Source organism: Oncorhynchus gorbuscha, linkage group LG17, assembly GCF_021184085.1.
Source record: "Oncorhynchus gorbuscha isolate QuinsamMale2020 ecotype Even-year linkage group LG17, OgorEven_v1.0, whole genome shotgun sequence".
Taxonomy (NCBI): domain Eukaryota; kingdom Metazoa; phylum Chordata; class Actinopteri; order Salmoniformes; family Salmonidae; genus Oncorhynchus; species Oncorhynchus gorbuscha.
Window position 1 is genome coordinate 49,891,020 of NC_060189.1, and position 22,160 is coordinate 49,913,179.

At 43.1% G+C, this 22,160-nt stretch overlaps 1 protein-coding gene across 1 annotated transcript in view; it reads left to right on the top strand.

Annotated features, from left to right (window-relative positions):
- The first annotated feature begins 590 nt into the window (after nt 1–590).
- The window catches only part of LOC124001586 (protocadherin Fat 1-like), a 99,810-nt gene continuing 78,240 nt past the window's right edge, over nt 591–22,160 (top strand). Inside the window, 2 exon segments of the mRNA XM_046308499.1 lie at nt 591–736; nt 2,783–6,072. Coding sequence (XP_046164455.1) covers nt 2,811–6,072 — 3,262 coding nt within the window. The 5' untranslated portion in view covers nt 591–736; nt 2,783–2,810.

The following is a 22,160-nucleotide window of genomic DNA, read 5'->3' on the forward strand; positions in this document are numbered from 1 at the left end:
GGATACCATTCACACAAACGGTATTTAGAACAAATCAAACCTACACCCAAAAAACTATTTCAATTTGCTTGGATTACCTCAAACAATATTGGCACCGTGCGTAAATGTGCCAAAACGTTGTAAGCCTACATTGGGGGAATAAATTGTAATGTTCACTTTATGGATGCATGTCATATGCAATCATATAGGATAATAGTGCATAGGTATTGGCATGATTTGTCCCTATGAAATCATATTTTAAATGATTTGCCTATTAATATATCCAGCCTGCATCACATCCGGCAGTGATTGGGAGTCCCATAGGGTGGCGCACAATTGGCCCAGCGTCGTCCGGGTTTGACAGGGGTAGGCCGTCACTGTAAATAATAAATTGTACTTAAACTGACTTGCCTGGTTAAATAAAGGTTGCATAAAACACATAATAATAGTAATTATAGCATAGGAAGGAATAAATCATTGAAATTAGATTAGGAAATAGAGCCGATCAAAATTAACCGTTATCTCGGTTCTTAAAGCGGGGGAGCGAGCTGGTTGTTTTATCTTCATGCCAGCAAAGTAGATCCGGGCGTGCGCAACGCGGAGAGATACTGGGCGAATTCAGTGTTGAAGAAAGGGAGCAACGAGAAGAAGTGGAAAGAGTCGCGGAGAGGGAAGTCCACGTAGTTACCATGCAGACATTTGTACCTTACAAACTACATGAAAAACCGCCAAATCCACGCCGTTAATGAGGCAATAGGTATGTAATGTGATGTGTTTGTTGTATTGCTTTCCCTGTAAATGAGCAAGTTGTTTTTGTGGTTTGTGAATCGGAGTTAATAAAAGTTGAGATAGTCCGACCGGACTAGTTCTCTGTCAGTGGCGCTCGAGCAGTGGACAGAAATCACAGAGCCCTTTCCTTCCTCCAGTGAAGTTTAACGTTTTAAAGTGTTTAGGAAAGGTATTAAATCGGCTACTATCGAAATGAGAGGCTTTGGAAGTTGGTCACTGTTTTACGCTTTTTGTTTATGTGTGGGAATTGTTTTACACGTTGTGTTGTATTGGCGGTTCGGGCATTGTTGCCATTTCTTTAAACAGTCCATACATCTGGCTCCCGCACGGCTGCGGTGTCTACGTGAAATGAATTGGAATGGGGATCGCTGGTGGATGTGTTGGACAAATAAACAACAGACAGCAAGCAATGATTTTCACGAAGCTGTTTAGTTTTTGTCTTTTGCCATCCTCCAAGAATATGAATTCAGTAAAAAAAAGTTCATTATTCTATATAACATGGGAAAACGTGTGTGTGTGTGTGTGTGTGTGTGTGTGTGTGTGTGTGTGTGTGTGTGTGTGTGTGTGTGTGTGTGTGTGTGTGTGTTTTGTCATTCATTGATTTGCCAGGAATAGCCTAGTTCAGCAGTCGAAAAATCCTGGATGTGTATACAGACTTAATAAAAAATAAAAAACATTGTACATGTATTTATTTTACTTACGATTGCTTACTAACCTGATATTACCGTGCCATAAAGCCCTACACTCAAGACATGAATAGTTATCCTAATCCTCAGGGGGGGGGGGAATATATCCTCAAGGCATACTTTTTGTTGTTGTTGAAAGTTCTCATGCATGCATTATGCTACTAGCCCCATAAAATGTATAGATGTAGTCTATTGCCCACATACATTCAGCATGATCTAAGGCAGCTGGACAGCAGTGTCCGTCATTAGGCTGGGATGTGCTTTTCCGGATGGCAACCCTCTAAAAGCCCAAAGAGCAGCGCTGTGTTTATTATAGCACAGCCTACTAGACAGAAAGTAGAAAAGCTCAGGAACTAAGGCCCCAGAGTCAGTGTAGAAACAGCTTTTCGGGCTAGAATTCAGTTGTTTTGATCATACACTATTTCCAGGCATAATAATGTACTTGTGATATACATGTGAAATCCAATATGAGCACAAACCTGTATGCCTGAATGTCACTTCCTTTCGTGTTAGACCGTCTATTTTGAGTCAGTTTGCATATCTGGTTATGCGAGGACAGTACCACTTTTCCACCATTTCCAACCCTTTCTTCGTGTAATGTATCTGCTTGAGCTATTTTTTTATAATGACATGTAGATCAAAGCATTTCAAAGATGTACAATTAAAGGCTGGTAGAAGGAATAGTGAAATCTGCTTATCATAGCTTTGAAGTCCATTTTCGCTTGACCTGTAATGGAATAAGTGAGACTTGAATGCCTTACAGCTATTTGGTCATTACCAATGACCCCCGTCATCATTTCTACATAGAGGGTTGAATTAAATTACTATATATGTTCTGAAGTGAAGAGACTGGTCTCTGAATTGTGCTTTGAAACAGTAAAACATATTTACGTAGTGTGTCTTTTCTGTTAAACCTGTTGCTGAAATATTAAGAGGAATGCCGGCTAAGATAAATAAGTTATTTGGCCTATATCTTTTCTCCCTCTTCCCCTCTAACATAACACCCATTCATCAGCCTGACCATCATTTGTCATGCCATTTAAAGGAGTCCATTGAGGCTCACAGTAAAGAGAGGGATAAGGTTAGAGAGCTTTGTCGAGCAGATATTAAAGACAGCCATTCACCGTGCCACTGTAAAACCACAGTTCTCTTAGGAAGGTTCAACATTAAGCCCTTTTGCTTGTTAGCATAAAGACGTATTTTATTATGCTCTTAAATTAAAGCACTGATCCAGTCCTATTGAGATTTTCTGAAAAATGAATTAAATGTTTCATTTTATGTTTATTTATTTTTGCTTGATTCTAACCTTCTGTTTTGTGTGTCTCCAGGTGGTTTGGTAGAGAACACGGTACGAAAATGGGGAAATACTTGACTTCACTGCTCGTGCTGATCCTGCAGCTCCTCTGCGGCTGCACAGGGAACCAAAGGACGGAGACTGCATTGGTCCTGCAGTTCACTCACTCTGTTTACAATGCCACCATATACGAGAACTCTGCTGCTAAAACCTACTTAGAGAGTCATGCGAAGATGGGCATCTACATTACAGACCCCACCTGGGAGATACGGTACAAAATAGTGTCAGGAGACAATGAGAACCTTTTCAAAGCAGAGGACTACGTCCTGGGAGACTTTAGTTTCCTGAGGATAAGGACCAAAGGAGGCAGCACTGCCATTCTGAACCGGGAGGTCAAAGACCACTACTTGCTCACTGTCAAAGCCGTGGAGAGGGGCACCAACGTAGAGGCTCGCACCCGAGTCAAGGTCCAGGTCCAGGACACCAACGATCTGAGGCCTCTTTTCTCTCCCACCTCCTACAGCGTCTCGCTGCTCGAGAACACGGCCATACGGACCAGTGTGGCCAAGGTCACAGCCACGGACGCCGACATTGGGACGAACGGGGAGTACTACTACAGCTTCCGGGAGTGGACAGATATGTTCGCGGTCCACCCCACTAGCGGGGTGGTGACGCTGACGGGCAAGCTGGATCACGCTGAGACCAAGCTGTATGACCTGGAGATCCTGGCCGTGGACCGAGGCATGAAGCTCTACGGCAGCAGCGGCTTCAGTAGCATGGCCAAGCTGACGGTGAGGGTGGAGCAGGCCAACGAGCACGCGCCTGTCATCACCGCCGTCACCCTGGCGCCCTCGGGCACTGACCGCGACCCTACCTATGCTATAGTGACCGTTGAGGACAACGACCAGGGACCAAATGGGGAGATTGCGTCGTTGAGCGTGGTGGCGGGCGACCCCCTCCAGCAGTTTAAGGCCCTGAGAACTAGTCCCGGGAGCAAGGAGTACAAAATCAAAGCGGTCAAGGATGTAGACTGGGACACCCAGACTTTCGGATACAACCTCACGTTACAGGCCAAGGACAAAGGAAGTCCCCCACAGTTTTCTTCAGCGAAAGTGGTACATGTAACATCCCCACAGTTTAAAGTGGGCCCCCCTAAATTCGAACGTGCTGTTTATAGGGTCAATCTCAGTGAATTTGCCCCTCTCCATACACCTGTTGCCATGGTAACTGCCTTGCCAAAGTATCCACAGTTGAAGTATGCTTTCAGATATAAGGCAGAGAAGAATCGTTTTGCTATTAATCCAGACACTGGCTTAATCACCACAACTGGACCCATCTATGCGGATTATGCCACACAATTTGAACTACAAGTTATTACCATTGACAAAAAGGCAGCGACTAAGGTTATCATTAACATTATAGATGTTAACAATAATGCCCCTGAGTTCCAACGGACCTCGTACAAGGCCACTGTGGATGAGAATGTACCCGTAGGGACCAATGTGTTAGCAGTGAAAGCCACTGATCTGGACAGTGGCGAGAACGGATATGTGACCTACAGCATTGCCAACGTGAGCCCGCAGCCGTTTGTCATCGACTACTTCTCTGGTGTCATCAGCACCTCAGAGGAACTGGATTATGAGCTGATGCCAAGGATTTACAATCTCAAAATTAGGGCTTCAGACTGGGGTACCCCTTTCCGACGGGAGGTGGAGGCATCAGTTACTGTCACACTGAATAACTTGAATGACAATAAGCCTCTATTCGAAAATGTCGACTGTGAAGTCACGGTGCCTAGAGACCATGGCGTGGGAGAGCAGATAACGACGGTGTCTGCTATTGACGCAGACGAATTACAGCTCGTGCGGTACGACATAAAAGCTGGGAATGATCTTGATCTCTTTGAGTTGAACTCCAACTCGGGTGTGCTTTCTTTGAAACGAACACTGAGCGAAGGGGAGGCAGCTAAAGTGTCCTTCCATAGCTTACACATCAGAGCCAGTGATGGAGAGCATGAGACTGAACCAATGACTATGAACATCACTGTCATCACAGCTCGCAAGCCTGTCCAACTGAAGTGCGTCGACACTGGGGTTGCTACCATGTTGGCAGAAAAGCTGCTTCATGGCACTAAGATCCAAGCCCCAACTGAGCCCGACGATAACTTCATGGACATCCATTCGGTTAACCGCTACTCCCCTCAGTTTGCAGAGTCCTTCCCCAGTGTCATTGAGGTCAAAGAGGACCTTCCGATTGGGGCTAGAGTAGTCCATCTAAGCGCCTCAGACACAGACAGTGGTTTTAACGGAAAACTGGTGTACGTTATTTCAGGAGGAGATACAGAGAGTCGTTTCATTGTAGATATGAACACCGGTTGGCTTTTGGTTCACACTCCACTGGACAGGGAAACGACGGACCACTACACACTGAACGTCACAGTCTACGATCTAGGAATACCCCAGAAGTCCTCCTCCCGTCTTTTAGACGTTAAGATCTTGGATGCTAACGATAACAGTCCGCAGTTCTTGCAAGACTCATATTCGGTGGAAATAAGTGAAAACACACCAGTGGGGACTGAAATTGTCCAGGTGGATTCCACCGATAAGGACCAGGGAGATAACGGAGTAATCAGGTATTCAATTGTGGCCAACACTGACCAGTTTGCCATTGACGAGCTGACTGGAGTAGTGACTGTGAAAAAGCCACTGGATCGCGAGGTGCACCCGGTTTACATTCTGAAGATTGCTGCACGTGACCAGGCCGTTAATGAACCTCAACTCGTGTCTACAGTGTTGCTAAAGGTCATTCTCGAGGACGTCAATGACAATCCTCCCAAATTCATCCCGTCAAATTACGGTGTGAAGGTGAGGGAGGACCTCCCGATCGGCACTGTGATTATGTGGCTGGAGGCTCATGACCCGGATGTCGGGCTGTTCAGTCAGGTACGGTACAGCCTCATCGATAACGGGGATGGCAACTTCGATGTGGACAAAGTCAGCGGCGCGGTACGCATCCTGCAGAATCTGGATTACGAGAAAAAGCAGGTGTACAACCTCACGGCGAAAGCCAAGGACAAAGGGAAGCCCATTTCCTTATCGTCAACATGCTTTATTGAGGTGGATGTAGTGGACGTAAATGAGAATCTGTATCGCCCGTGGTTCCCCTCGTTTGTGGATAAGGGATTTATAAAAGAGGACGTCCTCATTGGGACATCCGTAATGAAAGTAACGGCTCAGGACGAAGACAAAGGAAGAGACGGAGAAATACACTACTCCATACGGGACGGTTCTGGCCTAGGGATATTCACCATTGATGAAGAGACTGGTGAGTTTCTCACTTTCTTTTCCTCTGTCATTACCATATTGCCCCTATGTGGAGGCCCATTTGGTTTATAATTGATTATTTAAGGCACCAAATGGGCATGCATGAATTGTAAATGACTGGGATGCAAAATGGGGTACAATCCCCTGTATCTGTGCAGACTGTGCTCTTCTGCCCATGCCCCCCCGAAATATCAGCGGTGGGGGGAAATGGTGAATAGAGGTGAGGTTCGCTTCCTGGAGAACTGCTAAGCTTCCTGATTCCTTTCATTTTTCTGTCTGAGAAAAGAGAATTGATGTCAGGAACAGCTGGAGCAGCTGTCTCCTAGACCTGTAGTAGACATTCCAAACTAGTTGCCGTGGAATTAAGAGGGTTGCTTAGTGATTTTACCCACTGACTCCCACTTTCCCACACAAGCACTGTTGTGCTGAACACTGCATTTTGTTTCAATGTTGAAAAATGAGTCATATGCAAATTTAATAATGCTTCATGCTGGCTCATCCCACATGAGATGGAAATTGTTTGCACAATGAAATAGGTATTTTTCTGTGATTGTCATATCTGCTTTAGTATTGCAAATCTAAATGGTTGTGTTGCTGGCGATATGCACTTTGCTGGCCTCTTTGTGGTCTTAAAAGGAAAGTAGTAATATTTTTTCAGCTGCTCACGGACGTTACAACACCTGTGCCAAGGGTTTAAAAATAAACAGTCTGGAATTAAAACGGTTTTGCCACAAAAAGCTACTGGTCACCCCCGTTTTGGGTGCGTCAGACCTGATTTGCTGCCCTTCGTTTTAAACATAGGTACCATTCTCTGGGTGGCTTAGTGCCAGTTTTTCCCTTTTTAAAATGTATTTCTGCATAGGAATATACATATTTAATGTACAAATGAAACTTGATGCATAAAACATTAGGTTTTTAGCATATATGTAGTCTATCCCCTAAGTCTGGAAGTTCAATGCAAAGTCTCTGGAAATGTAATTCACAGATTTTAAAGTATCTAAATGAGAAATTGACGAGAGAATGTTAATTTAGATTCAGGTGGAGGCATACACTTTATTAAGTGGAGTAAATTAGTTGGGCCTTCCATGAACCTGTGGGGAAATCACACTTTCTTTGCTGGTAAATTTAGCATGACGGGATGAGCTGGCATGAAGCATTGCTCCTTAAGGACCATCTGTCGGCTATTGTGCCTGTCCAGTCTTAGTGTGATTGTTCTCTCTGGGGTAGTTGTCAGATTGTTGCTTGTAGATATTTCTACCTCTTTTGTTCAAAGATACAGAGGGAAAATGTAAATAGAGCGAACTGGAGCGAGCCTTTGATTCTTGAAATGCAATTTGAAACTCATCTGAGATTGGTTTAAAAATGGCTTCGGTCCCACTCATCAAAGTTTTAGAAACTTTCTCACACACAATGCACTCTTTAGGGAATTGACATTTGAAACAAAGTTTTTATATTTAGGCAACAGAGATTTCTGATCTGTGGTTTGTTAGTTGAGAATCGGCCCTTGGCTTGGGGCTGTGGATCTTGGGACGAAATCTTTGAAGTGTTCTTGTTTCCGTAAGGGACACCCACTTCTTGTTTGATATCCCACTCCTGAATGTATTGGATGCAGGTCACCGGGAGCTCCTGACCTGCTCTTCCTCCCCTGCCCTCGACCTCCATGGCCGTCAGAGTGATTTATCAGGAGTGGCAATGATAGGATTGCCCTGCTATTCAGTCCCGTTGTTAGGGTTCACAGCCAGAGCTGGTAGCAAACCAAATATGCCCAAGGCAACGGTGTGCCTCCTGGGAATTCATGCATTGACTGAAGGTGGTTTGTGGGGTTGGTCTGGTTCTGAGCAGGGGAAAGGGGGTGCAAGGTTCCCACATGAGGATTATGCACTACAAGAAATCGATGTCAAACACACCCAGCATCACTTTCAACAAGTCATGCAGCCACAGCTAGTGCTCTCCGACAAGTAGAATAACAAGGGTTGAGAAGAGAAGAAAACAAATGGGAAAAGTGCTAAAACGAAAGGGTACATGCCAGAAACCACACACACACCTTAAGCTCTGGAAAAGCTTTTCTGAGGTGGCTAGTATGGGAAGGCTGGCTAACATCTGTGGCTGGTTAAGTTAAATGCCGTTTGGAATCTCATGTTCTCTGTATATGCATGCTTTATTCATCCCCTGTATCCTTTTGAAACCCCGGGTTTGAGAATGGAGGGGTAGTGATGAGGAATGTGCAAATGACAAGGTCTTCAGTGCCAATTTGACTCCCATACCTATCGTCTTACCGCCAAGAAGATACAATTTTGGCTCTCAGTTTATCCCCTTAAGCCTAAATCTTGAACTTTATAGTTAGGTACCAGCTTAATTTAGTTCAGTGAACAGAGGCGGAAATTCATTTATGTAACTTCAGCTTTCAATATATATATTGTTAACCCATTTCAGGGTTTTGTCTTTGCTAACAGCAGTAATTCAGCCATTTTTAGGTCAAGATAAGATTAGCAAAACCCAGAAAGTTGTTACTTCTAAGATAGGAATCAACATGTTTCCCCCTATCCAGTTCTTATTGTCCGACTGTAGACGGCTATATCTGCCAAACGTCTGGCCCGGGCCCATCTGGATCTCTGGCCCTTGTATTTACGTCTGCACATCACACAAACATGTTTAGAGCTGGGGGCTATGTGGAGCCCTGGTGAGATGTTGTGTGCAGTCCAAGTTAATTCTGGCCTCGTGTGCTCAGACACTGCTGTTGGGGTTATCGAGCTAACGGGGGCCTGACACACTTAAGGCCAGCTAGGTATGCCGCTCTCCTGATTGATGTTTCCAGGGCCAGGCATGGAATCTAGTTCCTTGATTTAATGAACATTCAGTTAGAAAAAGGAACAAACAGCTGGAGCTTGAGGTCATGATACAGAGCTAAGAACAACAAGATGGACTCTTCTCACAAAGTAGGCTAGTTCAGGCTTCAAGTGAAAGGGTGGCTGTTGTGGTTGGGCGTAGAATTTTAAGGCTGGGAATTGCCAGGGACCTCAAAATAAGATCTTATCACAATACTTAGGTGCCAATAAAGTGTTTATTGTATTTTTCATGATTCTACTGAATATATATTGCGAATCTATACTGTGATTTTATTGCGATTCGATGTTCCAAACATATTGCTCACAATACGTCTGCTGCAGAGGGGCAAGAGAGAGAGCCATGAAGAAACAAGTTTTGATCAGTCATAGTAGATGGAGAACAAGCACTGAAGGAAAAATACTGGTGCAGGTACAGCCACCTAGCTATATTGCGATATCGTTGATATATATATAATACACCCCCCTCATCACGAGTAGAAGTTGTTGTTGTGGGGTTGCCGAGGTGGTGAGTGGCATTCATTTTGGGACAAAGCCACTGGACATTCCATTCTCTCCGTGCATCTAAATTGAGATCGACTCTTAATGGTCTTCACTCTTCAGTGCACTATGAATGCTTTCACCAACGTTCCTAATATTTTTTTTTTAAAGACAGTAATGCAGCTGTTATTGCTGAGGGAAGGGTGGATGATGTTTGTCGTGGGCTGTGCTTGATTAGTGGTGAGGTAAGCTATGGACCTAGACCCTATATGTCCCCTACTGGTACGTTGTTGTCGACGCAGACAGTTCTCCAAGTAGATCAATTAGACTTGGTGCTTGCCAACAAAGGATTGATTGCCGTTTTATGAGGTCAGGGTTGGGGTCCTCTGTGATCAATTAAGCGCGTCTTTCTGTTAGAACTCCTAATACCTTGTATTTCAGCCTTTGACGTAAAGAGCTCGTTCGACCAGACTCTCTCTCGTTGTGTTTCTTCTCCAGGGGCTGCTTGTTTTGATGCTGTTTTGACAGCACTATCGAATGACTGTCTTTTTTAGTTCGTTAGCCTACTTTGTGAACTGTGGTGAAAATTCTATTTGCACTGATTCACTTAACTGGAGGAAGAAGAGCATTGGAAAAAAGAGTTGAAAATGCATATTGATAAGTCTCCAGGCTTACAATGTACTAGTAGTAAAGGTGTACAAATGTGTAGGCCTTCATGTGGTGTGTTTGCATTTATGTAGGAAAAAGGGAAGGAGTCTCAAACAGCCCCAGTGAATCACCTCTTCCGTCCAGATGCTCGTTGGATAATGTATGCATTGCCCTTTGCTCATTGGATAATGTATGCGTTGCCCTTTCGCTTCAAGTTGGAGGCAGCCGGTGTGCTGAAAGAGCTCTTTGTGGAGGCAAATTAAATAGTTTGATGTTTAATGGCAAATCTCTGTGAGCTTGTGTTTTCCCCTCTTCAAATCGGGCCTTCTTCCCCAAATTGCCCCCCCCCCCCCCCCCCCCCATTGCCCTTCCTGTCGAGAGTAAGGTAGGGCCGACCCTTAGTGATGCCAGATAAGGGAAGTATGTGCCGAATGGTTTTTGTCTTTTCATGTTTGGCTGCCTTCACTATCCCAGGGTGAGTGGGGTGGGGCGATAGTGGGAGGCGATAGCCGTGTCTGCACAACCAAAGCTTCATGGGAGATTGATTGAACCCAAGCACCCGTGCCCGGTCCCTTCTATTTTTTTGTTGATTCTATACGCAGAAGCTCAAGCCAGAAGTGTGACTCCTTCAGCACACTGAAAAGAGCCACATGACTTGTAATGGTCTTTACTTGAGCGCTGTTGCTGGGGCGACGGGACCAGGAATGTACAGCGGGCCGAAGTTGATTGTAGGATGCTAAATGAAAAGCACACTTTCCCCAGTTAAAGTTTGTTGCTTCTCTCAGCCCGTTAAGTATTTTTTTTGGTTGAAAACCTGTAAAGGTGCCGCGTGCAGATGGCGTGCTCGATTGCGAATGAACTCTTGTCATGCTAATCTAGTCAATTGAGACCAACGGCTAATAATGGTTGGTGACATTGTTCTTTTCTTTTTACATGTAAAGTAATGGTTGCACAGACATTCTGCAGACACATACAAGACTGCAGTAACTCCATGTTTTGTCACACATTTGACAGGATCGAAAAGCATCAAATTCAATTTTAGTGAAGTTTACTGGGATAATTAGAATGCTGAAACTTGGGCCAAGAAACCATTTTCCATGGTTGGGCCAAGAAACCATGTTCAGTTCTCTATCTTGGCGTTGTGTTCCCATGTTACTTTGAAAAGAACTGCAGTTCCCTGTGGCGTGTTCAGCTGAATGTGAAGTCGTTGTTTTCCGATCATTGCCCCAATCAAAATGGAGTTTACCGCAGTGAAAGGGGGTAACCGACAGAGGCTTAGCTGGCTGTTTATTTTCTCTGGATTATGCATTGGCTATCAAAGCGTAACTGACTGAATGTCAAAGTGAAATGGTACTTGGCGTACCGAGTCTTGAGGTTTCATGTGTTGAAAGACAGCCACTTAAAATCAAACAGCGAGAGATGATGCTCCTTTCGAAATTCCCCCCGTCCGTCATGTTCGCTGTTAAGCTGCCAATGTAGAGACCAAAGACAGGAAACATCAGAATTACGGTAGCATGACCAGAGACAGCAGCTTAATGGCACTGGGTTCAAGTCCCGTGTTATACAGATGGAGACAGTGATGTATTTTGGCCTAGGTGCCATGGTTGCCTCTTAGGTTTGGAAAGCTTGGAATAGACAATGCTGCCCAAACATGCATTTAAACTCCAACATTCCTGTCATACCTCTCAACAACTGTAATGCCTCTTTATTTATTTATATATATATATATATATATATATAGAGTCGACCGATTAGGATTTTTCAATACCGATTATTGGAGGACCAAAAAAGCTGGCCGATTTGAAGAAGAAAAATATATATATATTGTATTTGTAATAATGACAATTACAACACTACTGAATTAACACTTATTTTAACTTAATATAATACATCAATAAATCAATTTAGCCTCAAGTAGATAATGAAACATGTTCAATTTGGTTTAAATTTGGTTTAAATTGGAGAAAAAGTAAAAGTGCAATATGTGCTATGTAAGAAAAGCTAACGTTACAGTTCCTTGCTCATGACATGAGAACATATGAAAGCTGGTGGTTCCTTTTAACATGAGTCTTCAATATTCCCAGGTAAGAAGTTTTAGGTTGTAGTTATTATAGGACTATTTCCCTCTATACCATTTGTATTTCATTAACCTTTGACTATTGGAAGTTCTTATAGGCACTTTAGTATTGCCAGTGTAACAGTATAGCTTCCGTCCCTCTCCTCGCTCCTCCCTGGGCTCGAACCAGCAACACAACGACAACAGCCACCACATCGAAGCAGCGTTACCCATGCAGAGCAAGGGAAACAACCACCCGAAAGGCTCAGAGCGAGTGAAGTTTGAAACGCTATTAGCGCGCGCTAACTAGCCAGCCATTTCACTTAGGTCACACCAGCCTCATCTCGGTAGTTGATAGGTTTGAAGTCATGCTGGCAAAACGCACGAAAGTGATGTTTGAATGAAAAAGTGAATCTGTCTTTCTGCCCCTGAACCGTTCCTAGGCCGTTATCGAAAACAATGTGTTCTTAACTGACTTGCCTAGTTAAATAAAGATTAAATAAATGTGTAAAAAAAAAATCTGTTAAATCGCCGCCCAAAAATACAGATTTCCGATTGTCATGAAAACTTGAAATCGGCCCAAATTAATCGGCCATTCCGATTAAACGGTCGACTTCTAATATATATATATATATATATATTTTTTAACATTTTATTTAACAAGGCAAGTCAGTTAAGAACAAATTCTTATTTACAATGACGGCCTAGGAACAGTGCATTAACAGGGCAGAACAACACTTTTTTACCTTGTCAGCTCGAGGATTCGATCTAGCAACCTTTCGGTTACTGGCCCAACGCTCTAACCACGAGGCTACATGTCGCCCGAAATAGGCAGTATATAGGGGGCGGCAGGTAGCCTGGTGGTTAGAGCGTTGGGTCAGTAATCGAAAGGTTGCAAGATCAAATACCACTCTAATCTCCAAAGACAATAATAATTGAATGAAAAAAAATTATCAACCTTTGTAAATGTCAGGATTGCAGCCTCTTGGAAAATGAGAGCTGGCCTATATTTCAAGGCGCCTTATCTGTCTTCAAAAAAGACCTTTCCACGGGAACCATTTACCGCAGCGCATTGAGTACAGTCGGTGTCAGGGGGGCTTCATAAACATTTTGCAATAAGGGGAAGACAGACGGTGCATCGCGCCCGCTATTGTCAGAGGAACGGGGCTTGGCACCGGAGGGCCGGGAGGTAACAGGCCTTAAATTTATAACGTGATATTAAACCAGGTGCCCAGCTCACAGGCCCGCTCTGAGGCTTTCAAAATAACACTGCACTCTGTGACAATGGAAACTGCCTGGGCATGTCCCAATAGGCTTCCTCAACTGGAATTAATGGGCTAAATTCTGCCTGGGAAAAAAAATAGAAAAATCCCATCAGGCATGTTCTCATTGCATCACTCCCCTTTTGTTCATTAAAGACTCTCTCTCTTCCACTGTCTATCTTGCTACGTTCTCCCCTATCCCCCTCACTCCAGATGAATGCAGCCATTCTTTCATTTTTTTTCCCTTGGGCCAGAGAATCTAGAATAGGATTCTTATTTTATTGCACAGTGTCATGAAGCTATAGTTTTGAATATCCATGCCACTGTAAAACATGAATGTGCCACTGGTCTGTTAGTGCAGTTTTAGTAAATGGTAGTTGTTTTGTGCTTTTGGTTAGTACCCTCTCCTTTTAAGACTATACGACTAGGTCAGTATGTAGAGTGAAGCACACTGCTCCACATTGTTAAGTTGTCTGAAATTATTCGGTCTGTCTAAAGTTTTAAGGTAGCGTTTCCCTTAAGCCCAGCTGTTGATAGTGCTGGTTTTTGCCTCTGGTGGTGATAATCTTTTTTTTTGTAACATAATAAAATAACAATAATGAGGCTTTACACAAGGAGTACCGGTACCGAGTCAGTGTGCTGGGGTATGAAGTAGTTCAGGTGATTGAGGTAATAGGGACATGTAGGTAGGGGTGAAAGTGACTAGGCAATCAGGTTAGATAATAAACAGAGGAGCAGCAGTGTGTGTTGTGTTGGTGTGAAAGTGTGGCGTCAATATGCAGATGTGGTGTTTTGTGTGTGTGTGTCGGAGTCTGTGTAGTATGCATGAGTGGGTGTGTAGTCCAGTGAGTGTGCATAGAGTCAGTGCAAAAAAATGTAAAGGTCAGTGCTAATATTGCGGGTAGCCATTTGATTAATAACTATTCAGCAGTCTTATGGTTTGGTGGTAGAAGCTGTTGGTTTGGTGCTCCGGCACCACTTGCCGTGCGGTAATCACACGGCAAGCAGAGAGACATGCACTTTTTGTGTTGAGAGACTCCGTGTGAACTCCATCATGCATCTGTTTGGATGATTTGTTTTCCCGGATCTATACCGATGTACTGAATACCCCCTGAATGCCGGTCACTCTTCAAAGCACCACCATATTTGGTCAATGACCCCGATATGGTCTTTGACACTTCAATAGCCTGCTAAGTCCTCCTTTGCATGTTGATTCTAAGCCTTTTGCCGATGTGTTACCTTGTGTAACTCAAGCTGTCTGCAGTATTCAGAAATATCCACCATTCTATAAGGTAATAAAGACGATGAGTGCGACCGCGAGCCCTGTAGGCTATGTGGTCATCCCCATGAGGTGGAGTTTTTTCCTCCTTTGGCTGCACTTCATAGCCTTGTGAATTTTTCAAAAGTTTCAGGAATTAATACTTACAGTATGGACTGAAAAATGTTGGAAGTGCAGGGCTTAGCTTCTGAGAACTCTTGGAACCAAAGAGATGATTTGATTTAAGTTGCGGGGGCATGGGAAGCTTAGCTCAGGACTCTTTTTCTAATACACCCAGGGCTCTACGTGCTGGAGGAATTTGAAGCATTTCGCCAGGGCCGGTGGAAAGAGGGGGGGGGGGACTGAGAAAGTTTATGTAGACATGTGAGGTAGGAGTCCTAAGAAGGCTGAGGAATGCGAGGGGAAAGGAGAGCAGAATTACCAAGAGGAGGTTCAAAGCAGACGTCTGACTTTTTCAAGTGCAGACCAAGGGAGTGCTGGTGTAAGCCGAACGAGCTGATCTCTCGGTCTTGAGAAGACACGTTTTTGTTCTCTCGTGGTCTCCGAAGCGCGTAAATTATTCCTGTACGGCCTCTTGTTGTGAAGGTCATCGGAAGACCATCTCGACTCCTTTAGATATCTTTGTCGACAATAGAAAAACTGCAAAACTAGTTTTTCTCTGGGCTGTGTAAAGTTGACTGCAGCCTAATTCCTCATTACACGGTTTTCAATGCCAGAAAAATGTGATATTGACTCAGTTTCTGAAGTAGACGGCGTGTTACCATATGAAAATAAGCACAGGGGATAAACAGGGTTTTGCAAATCCTAATCCTTTTTTGACAACTGGTAATCTTTTTGGCGCTCTAATTTGTTTCAATTGCCAGCTTTTGATATCCATGACATGTGCAATCCCCTCCATTTGTGGCGGCGCCATTGTAGTTACAAGGCCTTCTGGGGAAAAGAGTTTGTCTCTCCCCAATTTAGCCCCCCGCCCACTAATTACCCCCTTTCATGACAGGGACCGTGGTCCTATACATGCCAGAAATACTGAGTACACCTCATCCTCGGAACTAAATAGGGAGCATCATAGTATAGTTCTGCAGTTACTACCCCCACTGTGTGGTACATTTTTGTTTTTTTCCCAAGGATCAGCTGGCTTTATCCAATCTACTGTGATAATTGCTGTAGCAGTGCAGAACTTCAGTAATATAAAGCCATCTTCTCTTTGCTGATGGCATAAGGACTGGTAGTGGGCTGCTAAAAGCCTGACGCTCATGAGCGAATGGAATGAAATGGTATGGGTGTGATTGCTAAATCCTTCTGATTCATCATTTATACACTGTAATTGTCCAGTCAACTATTGATTTGACATGTTTCGATAGACGCTTTGTCTCCTGGTAGGTTTATTTAAAGCCAGTCACGCTTTCATGTTTGAATAAAAAGTAAATGTCAACTGAAATTGTCATTGTGTTCAGTTAGAGGTTCATCGAAATGGGTTCTCTTTAAATTGAACTATTCTAGGCGTCAGAGCCTCATCAAACTATACATTTTTTTTGTTGGACTTTCTTACTTCTGCCGGTCGACCATTACAATGCTATTGTACAAATTGTCCTTATCTACCACAGTTTGTTTACGTTTCCTGTGAGGGGTGAGTTTGGGTCAAGGTCCTCTATGACGATGTAGTCTTGTTAGCCACCTGTTGCAGTGCAGAACTGCACTAATATAAAGTATTCTTCTCCATGCTAATGGCTCTAGGGTTGGCAGCGGGCTGCTTAAAAGCCCGACACTCCTGAGCGAGTGGAATGGTTCTGTTATGCCAGTGTCTCCCAGTCAAACGGATGAGCACTCAAGCATGGGCATCGTCTTGGCACGGGCACAACAAATGTCTCATCCCTCTCGCTCTCCCTGTTCTCTTTCAACTTCTATCACACATTCTCATCCTTACACGGAAAAGTACAACACACACACACACACACACACACACACACACACACACACACACACACACACACACACACACACACACACACACACACACACACACACACACACACACACACACACACACACACACACACACACACACACACACACACACACACACACACACACACTCCCTCTATCTTAGTCTCTCACTCCATTTTCTTTCACCCACTCAACCGCTCTCTCCATCTCATCCTCACTCCTTCTTTTCCCAGTCTCCACCCTCTCTCTCTCTCTCTCTCTCTCTCTCTCTCTCTCTCCGCCTCTCACACACTCAATCATACTCTTTCCCGGTACTCTCGCAGGACGCTAGCAGTCAGATTAGCACTCACGTTTCTTATTCGTGCTTCACATTTGCAAATCCCTGCACATCTGGTCTTCCCAGAAGCTATCTCAACGAGTGCAGTGAGTAGTTGACAGTGCTTCCGTGAGAAAAAAACTCCCACTTGCACATTTTGACTACTTTTCTGTTTGGCAATATATATATTTTTGTAATCTGTTTACTTCGTTATATAATCACTTTTTTTTCTCTTCTCGATTTCCACCTCACGATCGCCCCTTTGGGGGCATTTCACATTCGGTGCCAGCCGGCAAGCCTTGACAACCCTGTATGCCCATATGACATGGACCATATTACACCCTGCATGCCTTCAGAAAGTATTCATACCCCCTTTACTTAATCCTTTACTTAATTCATACCCCTTTTACTTAATTAATTGTTGTGTTACAGCCTGAATTCAAAATGGATTAAAATATATATTTTTCTCACCCATCGACACACAATACCCCATAATGACAAAGTGGAAACAGGTTTTTAGAAATGTTTGCAAATGTAGTAAAATAAAGTACAGACATATCTAATTTAAGTCCTCTGAGTCAATACTTTGTAGAAGCACCTTTTGGCAGCGATTACAGCTGTGACTCTTTTTGGGTAAGTCTCTTTAACAGCTTTTGAACACGTGGATTGCGCAACATTTGTCCATTTATTCTTTAAACAATTCTTCAAGTTCTGTCAAGTTGGTTGTTGATCATTGCTTGACAACCATTTTCAGGTCTTGCCATAAATGTTTAAGTAGATTCAAGTCAAAACTGGAACTTGGCCACTCAGGGACATTCACTGTCTTCTTGGTAAGTAACTCCAGTGTAGATTTGGACTTGTGTTTTAGGTTATTGTCCTGTTGACAATAACAATCTCCTATTGTCTGGTTGAAAGCAGAATGAACCAGGTTTTCCTCAATGATTTTGTCTGTGCTTAGCTCCACTCTGTACATGTTTTATTGTGTGAAAACGGTTACAAGCATATCCATTAGGTTTGGGCGGTATCCATATTACTGGCTTAGTACACAAGGGGCACCAAAAAACAGAAAAAAGCCCATTAGGCATCTTTTACCAGAATGCTAACAAAGTTATAGATACAGTGCCTTGCGAAAGTATTCGGCCCCCTTGAACTTTGCGACCTTTTGCCACATTTCAGGGTTCAAACATAAAGATATAAAACTGTATCTTTTTGTGAAGAATCAACAACAAGTGGGACACAATCATGAAGTGGAATGACATTTATTGGATATTTCAAACCTTTTTAACAAATCAAAAACTGACAAATTGGGCGTGCAAAATTATTCAGCCCCTTTACTTTCAGTGCAGCAAACTCTCTCCAGAAGTTCAGTGAGGATCTCTGAATGATCCATGTTGAACTAAATGACTAATGATGATAAATACAATCCACCTGTGTGTAATCAAGTCTCCGTATAAATGCACCTGCACTGTGATAGTCTCAGAGGTCCGTTAAAAGCGCAGAGAGCATCATGAAGAACAAGGAACACACCAGGCAGGTCCGAGATACTGTTGTGAAGAAGTTTAAAGCCGGATTTGGATACAAAAAGATTTCCCAAGCTTTAAACATCCCAAGGAGCACTGTGCAAGTGATAATATTGAAATGGAAGGAGTATCAGACCACTGCAAATCTACCAAGACCTGGCCATCCCTCAACTTTCAGCTCATACAAGGAGAAGACTGATCAGAGATGCAGCCAAGAGGCCCATGATCACTCTGGATGAACTGCAGAGATCTACAGCTGAGGTGGGAGACTCTCTCCATAGGACAACAATCAATCGTATATTGCACAAATCTGGCCTTTATGGAAGAATGGCAAGAAGAAAGCCATTTCTTAAAGATATCCATAAAAAGTGTTGTTTAAGCTTTGCCACAAGGACCTGGGAGACACACCAAACATGTGGAAGAAGTTGCTCTGGTCAGATGAAACCAAAATTGAACTTTTTGGCAACAATGCAAAACGTTATGTTTGGTGTAAAAGCAACACAGCTCATCACCCTGAACCGACCATCCCCACTGTCAAACATGGTGGTGGCAGCATCATGGTTTGGGCCTGCTTTTCTTCAGCAGGGACAGGGAAGATGGTTAAAATTGATGGGAAGATGTATGGAACCAAATACAGGACCATTCTGGAAGTAAACCTGATGCAGTCTGCAAAAGATCTGAGACTGGGACGGAGATTTTGTCTTCCAACAAGACAATGATCCAAAACATAAAGCAAAATCTACAATGGAATGGTTCAAAAATAAACATATCCAGGTGTTAGAATGGCCAAGTCAAAGTCCAGACCTGAATCCAATCGAGAATCTGTGGAAAGAACTGAACTGCTGTTCACAAATGCTCTCCATCCAACCTCACTGAGCTCGAGCTGTTTTGCAAGGAGGAATGGGAAAAGATTTCAGTCTCTCGATGTGCAAAACTGATAGAGACATACCCCAAGCGACTTACAGCTGTAATCGCAGCAAAAGGTGGCGCTACAAAGTATTAACTTAAGGGGGCTGAATAATTTTGCACGCCCAATTTTACAGTTTTTGATTTGTTAAAAAAGTTTGAAATATCCAATAAATGTCGTTCCACATCATGATTGTGTCCCACTTGTTGTTGATTCTTCACAAAAAAATACAGTTTTATATCTTTATGTTTGAAGCCTGGAATGTGGCAAAAGGTCGCAAAGTTCAAGGGGGCCGAATACTTTCGCAAAGGCACTGTATGTAGGTAAGACCTACCGAATGCCATTTTTGGTGAGTTTGGACATTTACAAGCGAATGTGAACGAGAGATATTATGCAAATGAACAAATGTTTGACGCATGCTTGTCCTGAATGCAGAGTCTGGGAGTCGCTAGGGCCACGGGCCTGCCTGCTCTGCTTGGTTAAGATGGGGCAGGAGCAGATGGTCTAGAACGGAGAGGAGAAGAAACGCAAGGAAATCAATCTGCAGTGGTAGCTGTACAGATAACTCATTCGAAGGCTTTTGGCTTCTCAAACACGGCAGAAAGCTAACACAATATGATGCCCCTTATTACTGACCTTATTAATTCAGCCGCTTACTTAGATAACTAGCAAGTTAAACTTAGGGATCGACCTGTCTCAGAATTGTTTTGTTTTTCACACCATTTTAAACAAAACGCATAAGAAATATATTGCTGTTTTGTAAATACAGATCTAAAATGCTTCTTATTGTAAATTTTGCTCAGCATCAAACAATTGTGCTTCAGTTGCACTTTTCCACTAGGAAGAGAATTCACGAATGAGCATTCTATCAAACGACAGCGCTCTGACTGACGTGTAACTACTTTTCTCTGATACTTTTCTCAGTGTAGCCAGCCTACTCTTCTTCGGTAAAATGCAATATTAACTTTAAGAAAAACATTAGGAAATCTAGCTGGTTCCTTTTTTTCTATAATAGACATTAGAAATATGATGGCCATGCATTGTTTTTTTTGCAAAAAAAGACTGCTTTTTTCACTTTTGTTGTCATTTGATGAATATTAAGCTTTTTTTCTGCTAAATGTATTGCACTAATGTGTTTTCTGTGAAGGAAGACTATAGCTGCACGTCGGTGATCAGTCTTTTGAAGCAAAAAAAGACTGGTTACTTTCAATATAAAACGCGATCCCTGTCAATACACAGCTGGTCTCATCTGCTCCCACTTTCTCCCATTGTGCTGTTTACAAACAAACACGCGACTGGTTCAACTGCTTTGGGGAACAACGGTAAGCTTCATAATGAAACATAATGTGACAGATGAAATGGAGAACGCGATCTGCTTTATCTCCTAACCTATTGCACAAGTTGACTGCAGGTATTTACTTAAAAAAAGTAACTACAAATAATAAAATGTACGGTATACGTCCAAGCCTAATACCATAACATGATGCAGCTACCACTGTGCTTGAAAATATGGAGAGTGCAGTATTTTTGCAGTATTTAGTGCCTTCTTGCAAACAGGATGTATGTTTTTCCTTATTTTGCCCTTGACAATTATGTTAGTATATTGGAGAAATTGCATTTTAGTATTTTGGTCATTTTGCAGATGCTCTTATCCAGAGTGACTTACTGTAGTGATTCCATAAATGTTTCTACAACATTGTTGTAACTACAGTTTTGCTCCATCCTCAGGTTTCTCCTATCACAGCCATTCAACTCTGTAACTGTGTTAAAGTCACCATTGGTCTCATGGTGAAATCCATGAGCGGTTTCCTTCCTCTCCGGCAACTGAGTTAGGAAGGATGTCTGTATATTTGTAGTGATTGGGAGTATTGTTACACCATCCAAAGTGTAATTAATAACAATGTTCAAAGGGATATTCAGCAATTGCCTTTTTTTTCTTTACCCATCTACCAATAGGTGCCTTCTTTTCGAGGAATTGGAAAACTTACTTACTAACTCCATTTCAGGTTTAAATTTTGTAGAAATGTCAAAATGCATAATTCCACTTAGATGTGGTATTGTGTATAGGTGACAATTTTTTAAAAATGTAATCCATTTTAAATTCAGGCTGTATCACAACAAAATGTGGAATAAATCGAGGCGTGTGAGTATTTCCTGGGTCCGGTTATACCCCCACGTGGCTGTAGGAAGTGTTATGGAGTGTTACAGTGCTATCCATTTCCCTCTTTGCCGCACTGCCTCCCTGCCTTATTACACGCCTCAAGCTAACTGCTATCCCTGGCTAGCAGTAATGATGAGTAATGACAAAAAGCACCTCAGACTCAGACATAAGATACAGTAAATCTGAGGTGAATAAAAACTCTGAAATCCCTGAAAAGTGAAATGTCAGTGACAGGTGTTTTGGAGTTCTCTCTTTTTTTCCCCGGAATCTTTCTATTCCCCCCTGAGGCATAATGTAGGCCTCTCTCTCGGTTACAGTCCTGCAGTGCAAGTGATTGAGTTACAGGGAGCAACAAAGGTTTTTGAAAGACAGGCCGTAGGAAAAGTAGGAGAGGTGCCATGGAGCAGTGTCTTATCATTCTTCGGTATATGGCACACTAGGACAGTGTTATAGACTCTCTGCCATATCTAGTGCACAGCAGTATGCAATTACCGCTTGCCTATACACGGGAACCAGGCCCACGCCCTGGCTTTATTATAACTTATTATCGTCGGCGGTGGGCCGGTCCAATGATCTCACTTTTTTACTGCTTTCGATAGCAGGTCATTGTGACCTTTTTTAATGTTAATGTTTACTTAAATCGTGCGGAAAGAGATTTTCTAGAGATTGTCTG